This window comes from Furipterus horrens, unplaced genomic scaffold (assembly GCF_987537825.1).
Source record: "Furipterus horrens unplaced genomic scaffold, mFurHor1.1.pri manual_scaffold_1, whole genome shotgun sequence".
Lineage (NCBI taxonomy): Eukaryota > Metazoa > Chordata > Mammalia > Chiroptera > Furipteridae > Furipterus > Furipterus horrens.
Window position 1 is genome coordinate 148547340 of NW_028327171.1, and position 14928 is coordinate 148562267.

Below are 14928 nucleotides of genomic sequence, written 5' to 3' on the forward strand. Positions count from 1 at the left end.
TGTGGGACGACACCCAACCCACAGAGTCATGTCAGTCAGGGCATGATTTATTATTTTTAATCAGTAAATATATTACGGGGACAAAGTTATTTTTAGATTCTCTGTTCATATTTCTAAAATAGGAATTATGGCACCTTGACTCTGTTTTGATAAATATGTTGATCACTACTTTCCTTTTGTTCGGTTTAGGGCTACCTATGAAGAGAAGAGTAATACAAAGTTAATAGTAAATTATACGTATTCAATATAATCTCTTCAGTGTTAGGAATAGTTTGCTATGTTCTAATTCTATAAAAATCATAGTCGAAATAAAACATATAGTAAATTTTACTATTTAGAGCATTTTTGATAACCAAGCCATAGGATATTTGAGATGGAAAATATTTTAGTGATCTCATGTCAAAAAATCCCATCATCTACCACTTTTGGACAACAGAAGGCTAGGTACATTTGTGGGCAGAGTTTGTTTTCATCAGGTAGATGGTGCACTTGTTGTGTGGTGTGTTTTTGTAGGACTTACTCCACTTTGCATCTGCTGAGACTCTTTGGCAGTGATGTACGTTGGTGTTTCAAAGTCCAACATGGGCTTTCCTCGTTCCTTTTCATACTTTTCTTTATATTTCACCTAGTGATGAAAAGCCTCATTAGATATCTCTCTTTATGTCAACTTGTAGACAGATGCCAGTTTAAGGACTGTACTTTCCAACTGATACATTATGTCTAATTGGGTGGCGTCTCTGCCACTCAAAATAGATCCAGAACCTTTTTGTTGCTGCCTGGGGGAAAACACCATGACTGTCTGCAAGGATAATCAGGATTTGCGTTCAATTCATGGAGACAAAGAATCAGTGCTGAAGGATCAGCAGAGAGAAATGCTGAGGCAAGGAAATGCAAGGGAAAAATCACCCATAGATAGGGTTGGCCAAGATTTGATATGTATAGATGTGAACATTTTAACCATGGCTTTAGTCAATATTTCTGATTTTTTAAATCTCCAGTTTTTCTTTCATAAGAACTGTTACCAGACACCAGGGGTCTTGATTTAATAGATAATGGTCACATATTTAATGCAACCAACATAAATTGATATAAAAAAGAAAACTAGTTTACACGTTGACTGACTTACTAATAAACCTGACGTTCTCTAACCCATCCCTCAACACTGTTTTACAAATATAATTCCCTTATCCTCATGGCATTAAAGGGCAGAGGCCCTTGTTCATGCAGCATCTTAGTGGTAATGCTCAATATCAGCCCTTTTTCTTGTCATGACACATTAATAAGAGGCCTAGGGGCATGTGTTGCTTTATAGATGACATGGGGACATTTCTAGTAAGTGAGCCCTCTTGGTGAATGCCCAACAGGGGACCTTAATAATGCTGAATTTGTAATATGGGGGTTCATGTGACAGCAAGCTCCTTTTCTTAGTTTGTTCCTCCAAGAATCTTAATTATTTTGCAAATTTTGCAACTTCTAAAATACCCAGCAACTACTTCAATGGTAGAGTCAATCATATCACTTCTCTGCTTAAAATCTTCCTAAGCCTCCCTGTCTTCCATTGTTTCTGAACCTGCGGTGCAGGCTCACAGGGGCACAATGGAGTCATTATAGCATAATCTTATGCTTCCTCCCAGTCAGTAACCTATCTCACACATGTTGCATGTATGTGCACTGTTTCCCTAACACATGCTGATGCTGTTATCATGTGTAACATAAAAATTTGTTTCAAAACATTACTAAATTCAAATTCCTTTGTATCTTTGGGCATTTTCTGAAGCAATATTACTGAAACTATAGCTCATATCCTGGGGGAGTCCATGAAAGCTTTTGACACTGTAGATGAATAAGCATCAGGGAATGGTCAGCCTTGATCCACTTACTACACTCTGTAATTCTGTGGCCTCTTTTAGGTGAAGCTGCTCCAGGTTATCGGGTATCGTGTGATAATGGCCTTTACTCTTCTCATAGTTCTTCTTGTACTGGTACTGAGGGGAAATGGCAAAAAGGGCACATTGATGTTAAAGCTGCTTGGTGTTCCTATTTTTCCTCTGTAGACATTTACACAGCTGCAGCATCAAGACCAAATTAAAGTTAGCAAATATAAATTTGGGGGGTAAGAAAAAGTTTTAAAGGATGAAAATACACATTTAGCGTTGTCAGTTAATGTAGGATGTAAACACTTAGGTTTCATGGCTTATTCCAAGAGGTGCTATAGTCAGTGGAGAAGTGTGGGTTAACGTTGTGATTTGGAAGAATGCACTCAAATAAGAGAAGAGCCTTCTGATCAATCTAATGTCTCAGTAGCAGAGATGGAGACACAGAGAAGGAATTTGGTTACAAGCGGGTGAAACAAGCTGTTTCTGGAGTAAATGACTGAGCTTACAGAACTGGCTAGTTGGCTTGTATTCAGGACATGATTCATTATCAGGGATTCCTTCATGTCAGTCACAGGTTTGTGAAGTTTCTTCAGGTCAGCCTTATATTTAACCTGTATGTAAAGAGGGGAAAACAAATCATATAAGTAGGTAAATAGTATGAATAGAAACCATAATAAGACCCATTCTAAAACAAATGCAAGAAATGGTGATGAAAAACCATTCCTTATTCATGTAGCCAAAAAGTAGAAAAAGCACTATTCATCAACGAATGAATAAACACAATTCATTGACAGATGAATGAATAATGGAATATTATTTAGCCATGAAAAGGAACAGAGTTCTGATACATACTACAACATGAACGTTGAAAACATTAAGTGAGGTGAAATCAGCCAGATAAAAAGGACAAATATTATAGGATTCCATGTATATGAACTCTCTAATAGGCAAATTTATAGGGACACAAAGTGGACTAGAGATTACCAGGGTCTGGGATGTGGGGGAATGGAGAGTTATTTGCTTAATATAGACTTCCTACTTGTGGTGATAAAAAAGTTTTGGAAATGATGGTGATAGTTGGACAAAATTGTGAGTGTAATTAAGCCACTGAACTGTGCATTTAAAAATAGTTAAAATTACAAATTTCATGTTATTTATTTTACCTCAGTTTAAAAAGCATACCTCAAAAAAATAAAATGAAAAACATACCTCACTTGCGAGATTATTAGCATCTTTCATGACTTGGTAGAGCTGGCTGTCTTTTGGATTATATTTTGGTGTCTTACCCTTCTCTTTGTCGAAATTTTCTCGGTATTTAACCTAACAGCAGATGTAAAAATCCAAATTATTTCTGAACATAAATTAATTTGAGGACTGAAGAATGGAGGAAATATAAATGCGAAAGAATATATATATGTTATACATAAAGTGATTGTATAATTTATTATCCAAACTAGGACATTTTTATTAGTAAAAGGGGCACTATTAATGATTAGGTTGGGACAACAGTCAATCAAGAATAAGATCCAGTGATACAGTATTTGGCCTGCACATTTAAATATTATCCAGAGGTATGAAAGATAATCACCTCTTTAAATGCAAAACAAAAATAAGTGGAAAGCGCTTTAGGCTACATTCCGAGGAATGATCTGAATTTGGAGCATCTTGGCCCTCTTAATTAGAAAAGCTGAAAGCATTTTAGGTCCATTGCAATGAGTTCCAAGAGGGGTTGTCTATAATCAAGAAGGGTAAGATGTTAGAAGTCTGCTAAATTAGGAGTATTTATTGTTATTTTAAAATAGTACTTTAGCTACATCACTTTACTTTTTTAAACTTGGCCAAAAATGGCATAACTTCTGAGTGAAAAAAATCAAAATATGGGAGATAATGGCTTCCACATCATTTCAGGCCAGAAGAAAGAAAGAAGTGAGTTACTTTAGAATAATGAGAAAACAAGATTAAATATATTTTTAGGATACATAAAAGTAAGACTATGCAAGAAACTAAATTACTTCAATTTAAAAATAAGCATACTATCTGGCACTAATAGTTGTTCAATAAGTGTGATTTGATTGAATGAAAAGAGGAAACAGTCATTATGCCTAGGTAACATAGCTAAAGAAGATGTTTCATTTCCAAGAAAATTCAACAGAACATACTGAAACTAACAGAAACATTTCCTTACTGAAAAAAAGACTAATGCCTTTGTCAAGAGTGTTCTAGGGTTAGGTCTAGAAGTAGAACTCCCCTAGTTACTTACTCTAAGATGAATAAACAGTGTGCTATCTCTAGATGTTATGGGTAAGATGAAAGACTCACTCATTTAAAGTTAGCACACCAAAATCCAGTCACCCCGATACTTCACTCTATAGACATTTGAAATCAATACCCCTCATGCTTCATCATTTCACTTCCCCACAACTTTACATATTCAGCAGAACAGACACAAAATGAGACCACTCAAATGCTAAGAACAAAGACATCTGCCACCTCAGAGAAAATGCATTCACAAGGCTGAGACTCACTAATTTAAAAAAAGCCTACAGTGGAAATGCATGGAGAAAAAATAAGCATGCAAAATGGTACTGTAAACACCAAGACAGACACAGGAAGAGGCAGAAACACAACATAAAAGGAAAAGAAAAGGTAACTGAATGCTACAATGGCTCTTCTCTGAAAAATATTCATTCTCAAAATAAATAAATGAAAACCCTGCTAAGAAAGTCAGAGGTGGTGAGCTGGTGTCTGGACCAGAAGGAGACTTTTTCTGAGAGACATATGAACCCATAAGACGAGGGTTGATCCCAAGTGCCCTGAAACACAGAAAAGCAAAGTAACTGGATGTCCACAGTCATACTGAGGAAGGAAAGTTGCAAAGGTCCATCTTGGATGAGGATAAAATTTGCTTCTTCTAGAAGTACATTAGATTCCTCTTTCTATCTTTTAGAAAATAACTGCTTTCTGAAGAAATATTTACTTAAAGAGCAGCAAATCCATTGGTTTTGCTTTAGTATCTTTTACTTCTGTTAATTTCAAGTAAACTTAAATTTTCAGCGTTTTAATAAAAAATATTTATGCCTTCTTTTCCTGCAGATAGGTCCCCAAACAAAGGCAGCTCATAGAACTACTAACATGAATCCGAGTTCAACACAAAAAGGCCTTTCTTTTTGACTGGATCTTCTTAAGAACTACTTAAAACATTTTGAAAGATATGGACATATGTCAGATTCAGAACTCCAAGAATTCTTGGACTGAGCAGTAAATAGTGTAAATTCCTGGTATGGGACTAGGCAGTGAGTACAGTAAAGCTACACACATGTGCACTATGCAATGGTAAAGCCTTCCTTTTCTTGTCAACCATGGAAGGCTGAGGCAGCTGTGCAGTGCCATGTATCAGCAGTTACAACACTAGTGCCTGTAATCCCATCAGGCTGTGGTATTGGCTCATATGGATGTAGACTAGAAAATGGTTTCAAGTAAATTACTCTTTCAATGTTTAATTAAATTTAAAGGTCTAACATCCCTGTTTGGCTCCTTATCAGGGACTTGGTACTTCTAAAGGCTGAAGAAAAGGCCCAAGAATTAGAAAGTTTCTTGCTATTAAGACAGTAAAACAGAGGGTGAAAGAACTGTGAGTAAAAACATTTTAAGAAGTCTACTTTGTTGATCCATAATATGCCCAAACTGAGAGACTGTATTAAGTGCCAGGCTTATATGTACATCAACAATAGCCATCAGCAGAGGTTTTCTTTGTGTAGTTGAAGTTGAGATTCTTCATTTATTTTCAACTCATCTTTTAATTTGCTCTTTGTCAGCAACCCAAAATACACTGGGAGGCTGTGTCCAGGTCTAGTCTATCTTCCTATTCCAAGTGGTATGTTCCAGAGGGAAAGCTTCATGCAAGAAAAGATGGGTGTGTGCAAAAGTATATTCATTGACAAATTTCCACAGCATTCTACACATTGCAACACAAAATCAACAGAAAAGAGTGCAACTTGGTCAGTCCCCTGACCAAGGCTAGGAAAGTCGACGAGAGAAAGAGAAAGACAGAGATCTCAGCTTGCTGGTGCCAGTCTTACATCACTGATGAGTGCATTAATTTTCTTAAGATGCCTCATCATAGGGGTGTCATAAGATGCGGCGCCGTGCCCACGTCCTCTGCTTTGGCCTTTGAGGTATTCTGCCTAGAGTGCCAGCAAGACAGCAAAGTCAGAAGGGGGAGGGCTGACATATAGGTGAAGCCCTGTTGGGCCAGGGGTCACACCATGACACTGTAAATCCAGAGGCAAACATTTTACAGGAAGTAAACCTAGGAAGATAAGCTATAAAAAGATCTGGGGGGCTTTTGTTCTTCACATCATAGCAATCACTTAGAATTAGAAATATGAGTCTCTTGATTTTCAAAAACAGCAAAGTCTTCAAGATTTCAACATAAAAGTCATTTTTTTGTTGTTGTTTTTGATTTGATAATGGCGTGACGTTGGAAATTTTAAAACATATTAAAATGTTTACATTAAAAAGTTCTCATCACATTTCATTATTTTAGAGATTACACTGTTTATGCTGGTGAGTTCATGTCTTGGTCTAAAATGCTTATGCAATTCCATCAACTTATAATAAAAACATTACATAGGAGTTTTAAATTTAAAAACTTTTAGAAGTCATATTTGCTTGTCATAAGTCATCTGAACCTTTTGTCTGTTCATAATTATGGCTTGTTTTGTCACTTGATATTACTACTTTACATCTTCCCGAAGATTGGAATCCTATGTGTGCTGAGGTTGAAAGTCATATATACAGTAACCAAATGTATCCCAAATCTATCTCTTTAAACAAATACATAAGACAACAATGAAGAAGAAGGTAAGACTTCTAAATTGGGGAAGAAATAAGATATTCTTGAACTCAAGTCCTATAGGACTAAAACTTGTTCTCTGAAAGAGCTGGTGGTGGATCATGGGGTCTAGGAGCTGAAGTCCAAAATGCTCGGGGGCGTTCTTGATAACTGGTGTAACAAGGGAAACTAGGTAATGTGGCAATCAGGTTTGGGCAACATATTTCGGAGTCCATCTTCTTAATAATATGAAATCTGCAAGAATGAAGCATTCCCCTTCACTTATCATCCCAACTGTACTTATTTATCCATGGATATATAGTCTGAGGACATTTATGCATCCCTAGTTCCTAGCCCAGTTATTTTATGTATATATTCTTTCAATGAAAGAATAAAGGTTACTGCATATGGTTGGATTCTAGAGGTTAGAATTTCATGACTCTAGCATGTTAACAAGACAGGTGAGTTAAGTATAAATCAAGCCCTTGGTATATAATTCTTAATGACTGAAGAGAGGTTCCAAAGGAATGCACAAGCTGATGTTCTTGACACATAACCATAAATGGAAAAGAGGAGAGAAACAAAGACCTAGAGATGTTAGCTGGAAACAAGAAAGAAGGTCCTTAGCACACTTTTTCTGGTCCTATGTTTCAAAGCTTTGCAGTGCTATCAAAGACCCAGCATCAATTTAGTTGCTAATATTGCACTTTCCTTCTGGGAATTACTTCTGCCTCAGGGTTTTAAAATATGCTCACATTAGAGCTGCCTCTTGCCATCTGCATTACCTGGCTGCTCAGCTTGGCTGCCTTCTTGGCCATTTCAATGTCTGGGCGACCAAGCATGCTTAATCCATGGCTTCCCTCCTTCCGGTGCTTGGCCCTGTACTCCACCTGGATCAAAGAAAACCAAAACAGGCGATAGGTTCTGGGTGGTGGGTGGCGCGCACTACTGTTGGCAGTGACCACTGGGGACCAGGTACATTTTAACTACATCTTTACCTCACTGGCCTGTTTGGCTGCCTGCGTGGCTTTCTTGATGTCTGGCCGATCGGCCACTGTGGTATAATGCAGGTTTTCTTTGGCATCTTTTCTGTAAGCGACCTTTATATGGGAAACAAACGTTTACTCCTTTGAGAGATATCCTTTCAAAGTCCTCATTAAGTACAAGAAAGCTTTTCATTAAAACCAAGCTAATCCCATCACTATATTTATTAAACTAGAAGATACAGAAATTAGGGTGACTGGAATGAACATGCACCAATTTTTTTTTAATATATAATAAGCTATTTTATTAATATTTTAAAAAATGTTATTGTTACAGTTGTCCCAATTTTTTCTCTGTTGCTCTCACCTGCTCCCCGCACCCCGCCCTGAGCATGCATCGATTCATAAGCCATGGGCTCAGGGGGCCCCTGAGAATGTTGAGAGGGGAAACTTACATCGCTCTGCTTCTTGGCCACTTCCATAGCATGTTTCACATCCGGGGGCTCCAGCATGATGGAGTAGTTGGATTTCCCTTTCTCCTTGACAAACTTCTTTTTGTAGTTTGTCTAAAAATAGCCAGAATTACATATGTGAGCAGAGGAAGCTGGGAACTGAATTGATTTACTTGAAGAACTTTGAGAAGATCTCCAGGAAAAACCAGGGCTCCCCATTCTGGATCAGTCTGGAACTCGGATCTCTAACCCACATTCTCGTTCTTCCCTGTTACTTCTGTCTTGTGCGCCAGTACTTAAACCACACACCAATCTTTAGAAAAATGACTACAAGGAAACTAAGCTCTTTAATACACCTTTTCTACCTTATAAAAATATATGGAACTATATAGGGCTCATAAAATATGATGCCATGGTTATTAAAGTAGTGGGCAGAGATGACCGAGATACAAAGAGGTGAGTGTAGTTCTCTAAAATTGCTTAGCAGTTTAATGGTAGGAGAGGCCCACCTTCATCAGTGGTCTTTTCTCCCCTTTATTAACAATAGGTTAACAACATGTTATATTGCTGGATAAGACATCCTGGGGCAATACCCACGTCTGCCATAGTTGCCATAATTGGAAAGCTAAAAAATAAGGCGTTGTCCTTTAAATCAGAGTTCAAAATTCACAGACAGGTATGGATGGTAAGAGCAAAGTGACATAAAGCAAAGTGTTTGTAAGCAAAACAGCAGCTTGCAGTCTTTTGCTGGTTTCTAAGGCAAAGTAGCATTGCTGCCACCCAGAGTCCAGGGGCTGGTCACTTACATCACTGACGTGCTTGGTCACTTCCTTGACGTGAACAGTGTTCGGGGTCTCTGGCAGTGTTGTGTATGAGCCCTGGGCCAAGTGCTTCTTCACGTAGTCCTTATACTTGTTCTGAGGGAACCCACAGAAAGCTTGTTAGATTGTCTGGCTGGGCATGAGCCCGAGATGAAAGCAGAGCGTAGGGCAGCTGGAGGGCTACCTCAGACACCAGGTTGCTGACGGTCTTTGCCAGGAGGATCTGAGGAGTGTCAGGCACAGCATGGCAGCTTCCTCTTTCCTTGACATGTTTCTCTTTGTATTTCAGCTGCAGGGGTGAAAAAACAAAACAAAACAAAACACATCTTTAGCTCCTCTGGGTCTCCTGCATTTTTTTTTTTTCCTGCATATTTTTATTGGGCTCCCAAGTCACTAGATAGAGCTAGGAGAACAGCATTGTTGGCAGAGTAGGAATATTAAACTCAATAACAGATTTGATATTTGGGAATCTTGGAAAATATGCAGTAATAACTTTCTTTATCTCTTGCAAGCTGAGGCTTTAATAGTGATCAGAATGTGTCTCGTGATGACTCTTTATACATATAGCCTAGTTCAAATAACTTTCAGATATGTCACTTGACCTCCCCCACTCCCACCCCACCAAAGCCAGGGAGGCATTGTTATTCCTCCTTTTCAGAGGAGGGAACTGCAGCATAGGAAGAATAGGATCCTGCAAACATGAATTAGATTATAGAATCCAGCTGTGTCTTCAGATCCTGAAGTCTTTCTGTGTGAGTTATCTCGTGGCTTGAGAACAGGCAAGAATGGTCACCTGGATTTTATAGCTGCCACTCCCTGTCACCCCCCCCCCCCATTGCTGCCCTCATGGCATTCACAGGGGGCAGGGCAATATTTCAGGACCCACACCTGAGCTCTGACAGCAGCAGCCCTTGGTCCTTTCCTGGCTGTCCCTGGGGACTGTGCTGCAGAAGGTGACCCTGAGTGAGGTCAGCTATCATGGAAGAGACTGGGTACTTACATCACTTTCTATTAAGGAATTCCTCAGGGCCAGCACCATGTCTTTATCATCAGTGACAGAAAGCTTGCAACCCTTGAGGAACTCTCGGTCCAGCTTGTATTCAAACTGTCACAGAAGAAGAGCAGAGGAAGATGGGAAAGGGGGACAGGCACAGGAGAAAGCCAGGATGTGATTAAATTCATAAGAAGTCCTTCTCTTAAAGAGGGCTTGTTACCCAAATGGAGTAGGGGCTTCCTGGCCCCTCACTTGGTGCTGAACCCCTCCTTTCCAACCCTGGGGCCTAGACCAAGCCCCGACTCCTCTCCCCTTCCCCCTCCTGCCTGCTGCAAGCCACCCCCAGCTTCGCTCAGGACTCTGAACCATTTGTATCTCGGCCCAGCATGACAGACCAGGCTCTGTGGCCAGCTCTGCTCCCTGAGCCTGCCTTTCACTCCCCACAACCCTCCTGTCCTTCTTGGACCTCAAATGATCTAGGATAAAATCCATGACAGTGGTTATTATAAATAATTATTCATTCTCTGTCTCAGGCGCATCTCTCCTATCTCACATCACTTTGCTGCAGGGATGACTTGGCGGCCTGGATGAAGTCCGGTCGATCAGGGGTCCACTTCCAGTGGGCCTTGTTGGCTTCATAGAGCTTCTTGTAGTCCAGCTGTTTTTAACAAGAGGAAAACAAGACACGTCAGTCAGTGGGCTGAATTGCTAACCACACGCATGGCACAGAGGGACTCATTTTTATGCAAGAGAAAACCCCAATTAAAAGTTCTCTACAATTTATGTAGCTAGTCAGCAAGTCAAGAGGTCATCTTGTGGGAGGGACCCTTTGGTCCCAAAACAGGGGCTAAAAATTTTAAAGGCCTTTGGGTGAAATGATTCTACAACCTTTCTAATTCTGCCAGTGTAGCTTAATCATCTCCAGAGAACTTGAGAACTTTTAATTCCTAACTAAATTCAGGTTTAATTTTAAAAATATTAAACATACGTAGTAAAGTATTTTGTGCCAGCCATTTTTCTAAGTGCTTCATAACTATTAACTTATTTACTCTTTGTAATAACCGCATGAAATTGACAGCTAAGGAATTGCCTGGAACAGTTGAATATCCTGCCCAAGGAGAGACAGCTAGTAAAAGGTGGAGCTGGAATTCAAACCCAGGTAATCTGCCTTCAGGGTGCTTGTGCACTTGCTAGACTTTCATGTGAGCTGGAGAACTGGCTGCCATGAGCCCAATCTGAGGCACTGAAGTGTCTGTAATTTAATTTGACTTTCTTTGGGAAGAGCCCTTTCTATTGGGCACATTTCTTTACTCATCCCTTCTTTCTTTTCGTCAAGGTTTAATTTGCACACAAAATGTTTATGCACCTATGTATACTATTTGATGAGTTTCCCCCCATATTATGGTGAAAATTTTCAAACATACAAGAGTTGCAAGAACCTTATAAAGAATACCCACCACCTGCATTCTTACAATGTACATTTAAAACAAATCCTCACCTGAGGATATTTTAATTTTTTTAAAAATTGATTTTAGAGAGGGAGGAAGAGAGAGAGAAAGAGAGAAACATCAACAGGAGAGAGAAACATTGATTGGTTGCCTTCCATATGTGCCCTGAACAGGGATTAAACCCACAACCTTTGGATGTGTGATGTTCCAACTAACTGAGCCACTGGCCAGGGCTACAAATGTACATTTTACTGCATTTGCTTTTTCTCACGTCCATCCTGCTACCTATCCCTCAGTCCATACTCAGGACCCCTGCAAGTTACCTGCCAGACCCTGCAGGCCTTTCAGTTTGCTGGCCCAAACAAACATACGTTCTCTCTGGCACTAGTGGGCACTACTTGGGTTATAATGGTTTCATTATATAACCATTTATATATTATTTTTAGAAAGCTAATACTCATCTAAATGCACAAAAATAGTTTTGTGGTTGAGGCTTTAAGATGCCCCATCACAAAGAACTGAGTCAGCACAGGGGGACCTGAGCAGAAGGAAGGTGTAGGCCAACTCCTGACAGTACTGACTAAAAAACGTTTTTTTTTTCATAAGAAGCAGGCTTGAGGGTTTAGAGCAGGAGGATAATATGGAGGGTGGAGGGAATGAAAGATGCTGAAGACACTTCTCAAAATGCAACTTTCATTTTGAAGTAAGTCTCCTACTTCTCAGCCACCTGGCACAAAGGCTGAGTATGTGTAGTGTCTGGGGTATGGGCCGGTCACCCTTGCTCCTCCCTGCTGTCTTTTGTGAGAACCAAAGCATCATGTAGATTTCAGCATCATTACATGTGCTCCTGGGGCCAAACTCTTGATCCTGACTAATTAGAGCTCAGACACCTGAAGAGACATAAAAGAGATCATGTGTCCTACAGAGCTGATCAGTCCCCATTAGGCTTGGGGAAGTTTCTGGAGCTTACATTGGTGTTGACTTTATAGGCATCCTTAGCTGCTTTGATATGAACAGCATCTGGCTTAATGGTGCAGTTGGACTTATTTCTTTGGTAAACTTCTTTGTATTTCAGCTGTCGGAAGAAACACAATGATAAGGTTAACTTTTTATAGCAGCCTACTGAGCATTTTTTTAAAAAGAAGGCATTAAAACCATGACTAGAGTGTACAACGCTCCTCAAGACAGCCAATCTGTTTGTAGAAAGGAGACAGCGATGCAGACATTACTTTCCTGTCTCAGATATTAAGATCAACTCCCAGGACCCATTGGGTATGTTCACTAGTGTCATATGGCATTTATGTCCCCTGAGAGAGCCAGTTGCATGTTTTCCCTTTTCCAAATCAGAACACGCTAAGTTCAGAACATCTTGAAAACTGCTGATGGGAGAGAAGCTTTTCCCATCCAGATGGAATGAGTCTTGCCCTCCTTCTGGGCCCCCGCAGTTCCAGCTGTATCCACTTCATGTGTAGTTATTTATTTACCTTGTCTAGTCTTTCCAATTAAGCTGAAGCCTCCAGGGCAAAGACTGTGTGCCATTCATCCTCTAGTCCTGGTGTCAGGCACATAGAAACCCAATAAATATTTGATGAATGAATAATAAACTGATGGATGGATGCAGTCATTGCTATCATCATTGCTAGAGCCAAATTGAGCAAGCTTGGGCATATATGGGTTTGCATGGGAGGGAGAGTGTCAGGGAAGATTTAGTCTTTGAGGGCCCAATAAGTAGTTTCTCCATTCTGGGCCTGGAAGTTCTAGCTTCACTCAATTTTCCTCCTTTTAAATTCTGGGTTTTCTTGCTAATTGTTGCTGAAGGATCCTAGGTTTTAAGGTGGTTAAATCTGAAGTGAAACTGTTCTAAGGAAGATCAGTAGTATTACTAAATCTGATTGATCATAATTTTCTGCACTTTACGATACACATGCTAAAGCAATGTCTTTAGGGGAAAGGTCTGGAAATCCATATTTTTCATTAATATCTCAGGTTATTGTTATATTTAGAAAATGTGAGAGAATGGACACAGAAATGCTTCATTTTCTACAGTGAAAGGGGATGGGCGGCTCCATGTAGAGGATCTGCCTGATAGATGTTTATGAATACCTGATGTTCATGTTTGAAATGCTAAAACTTAAAATAAAAAATATAAAAAAAATTTTAAAAATGTTTTATACATTTCTGCCTTCATAAATGATGCACTGAATGTATCTAACATTTTTTTCATGGCAACTCAAGGTCAACATTGTGAACTCATTTATTCACCTATCAGAGAATTCCTGAATACCAGTCATGGTCAACGCTTTGGGATAAGGATGAGTTTACTCCACAGTTGCCTTTAATATTCTCTTGAGTGCCCATATAGCCACAGAGTTCTTAAATTTTTTTAAAAAATTAACAATAATGATCATTTTCAACCACAGAATCTAGCTATATATCTGAAAATTTATGAATATGATTTCTCTTCAAATTCAGGATATTAGAGTTTAATGACACCTTGTTCCTCTTACTCAAGATAAAGTTTATAGAGTATTAATAGTATTTATGGCATATTGTATATTTCAAAATGGTCTCTACAATATACTCCCCTACACACTTTTCTATGATGTAACCTTATCATTTGTTCATGCAGCGGTGGCATTCATCTCTTTGCCCCTTGAATCTGGGTGTCCACTGTGCCCAGTCACATATAGCAAAAATGACTCGTGTCAGTTCTAGGAGTAGCCCTGAACTGGTCTGGAAGCTCCCATCCCAGCCTGTTGGAACTTATGCGCTGTGCTGTGAGATGTCCAAATCACATGGAAGGGCCACATGGCGGGGGTGGGGGTAGGGGTTCCTGTCTATACAACAGCCAGGGTCCTGGCCCAGAGCTGTCCTCAGCTGCTAGCCATGTAGTGAGCCACCTTGAGGTCCTGGCCTACTCGAGTCTCTGCTGTCTTCCAGCATGTGGAACAGAAGATCTGCTTGGCTGTGCCCAGTCAGCTCACAGAATCATGAGGAAAAAAAATGATTTTTTTTTAAGCCACTGAGTTCTAGGGAGATTGTTACGCAGAAATAGATAACTGGATCAGGGTTTGCTAGATCACACCAGAGAGGGCAAGATGAGAGGAACTGCAAAGCCATTCTGGCACTTACGTCACTGACTTCATCTTTGACCTTACGGACATGCAGCAGCATGGGCGTGTCATGGATTGTGGTGTAGCCTCTAGGCTTGGCCTTGTTGTATTCCAATTTATAAAGTATCTAAAGGAGATGAAAACACAGAAAGAGACAATGTTATAGATCTCAACTTACAATGTAATGTAATATAAAATTATAAATGCAAAGAATTTTCTTGAGTGTATATAGAGGAGTAAAAATCCTATAAATTCAACAGGTGCTTTCACGCTTTCTGCTAAGGCTCCAGTGCCTCTAAGATGGGGTGTCTGTCAATTCGGTTGGAACAGTTCTTTATTGTAAAAAGAAGTCCTGAGCACAGTAGGACATTTAGCACCCCTGCGTCACCCCCACTAAATGGCAGTA

General features: G+C 39.6%; 1 protein-coding gene across 1 annotated transcript in view; it reads right to left on the bottom strand.

The window, feature by feature from the left end:
- NEB (nebulin) overlaps positions 1-14928 on the bottom strand; it is a 204610-nt gene that overhangs the window by 29367 nt on the left and 160315 nt on the right. Inside the window, exons 122-134 of the mRNA XM_090279733.1 lie at positions 14542-14649; positions 12380-12484; positions 10515-10619; positions 9968-10072; positions 9152-9256; positions 8953-9063; positions 8150-8260; positions 7710-7811; positions 7497-7601; positions 3087-3197; positions 2384-2488; positions 1881-1985; positions 521-625 (exon numbers count right to left, since the gene is read on the bottom strand). Coding sequence (XP_090135859.1) covers positions 521-625; positions 1881-1985; positions 2384-2488; positions 3087-3197; positions 7497-7601; positions 7710-7811; positions 8150-8260; positions 8953-9063; positions 9152-9256; positions 9968-10072; positions 10515-10619; positions 12380-12484; positions 14542-14649 — 1383 coding nt within the window. The remainder of the gene's footprint in view (positions 1-520; positions 626-1880; positions 1986-2383; positions 2489-3086; positions 3198-7496; positions 7602-7709; positions 7812-8149; positions 8261-8952; positions 9064-9151; positions 9257-9967; positions 10073-10514; positions 10620-12379; positions 12485-14541; positions 14650-14928) is intronic.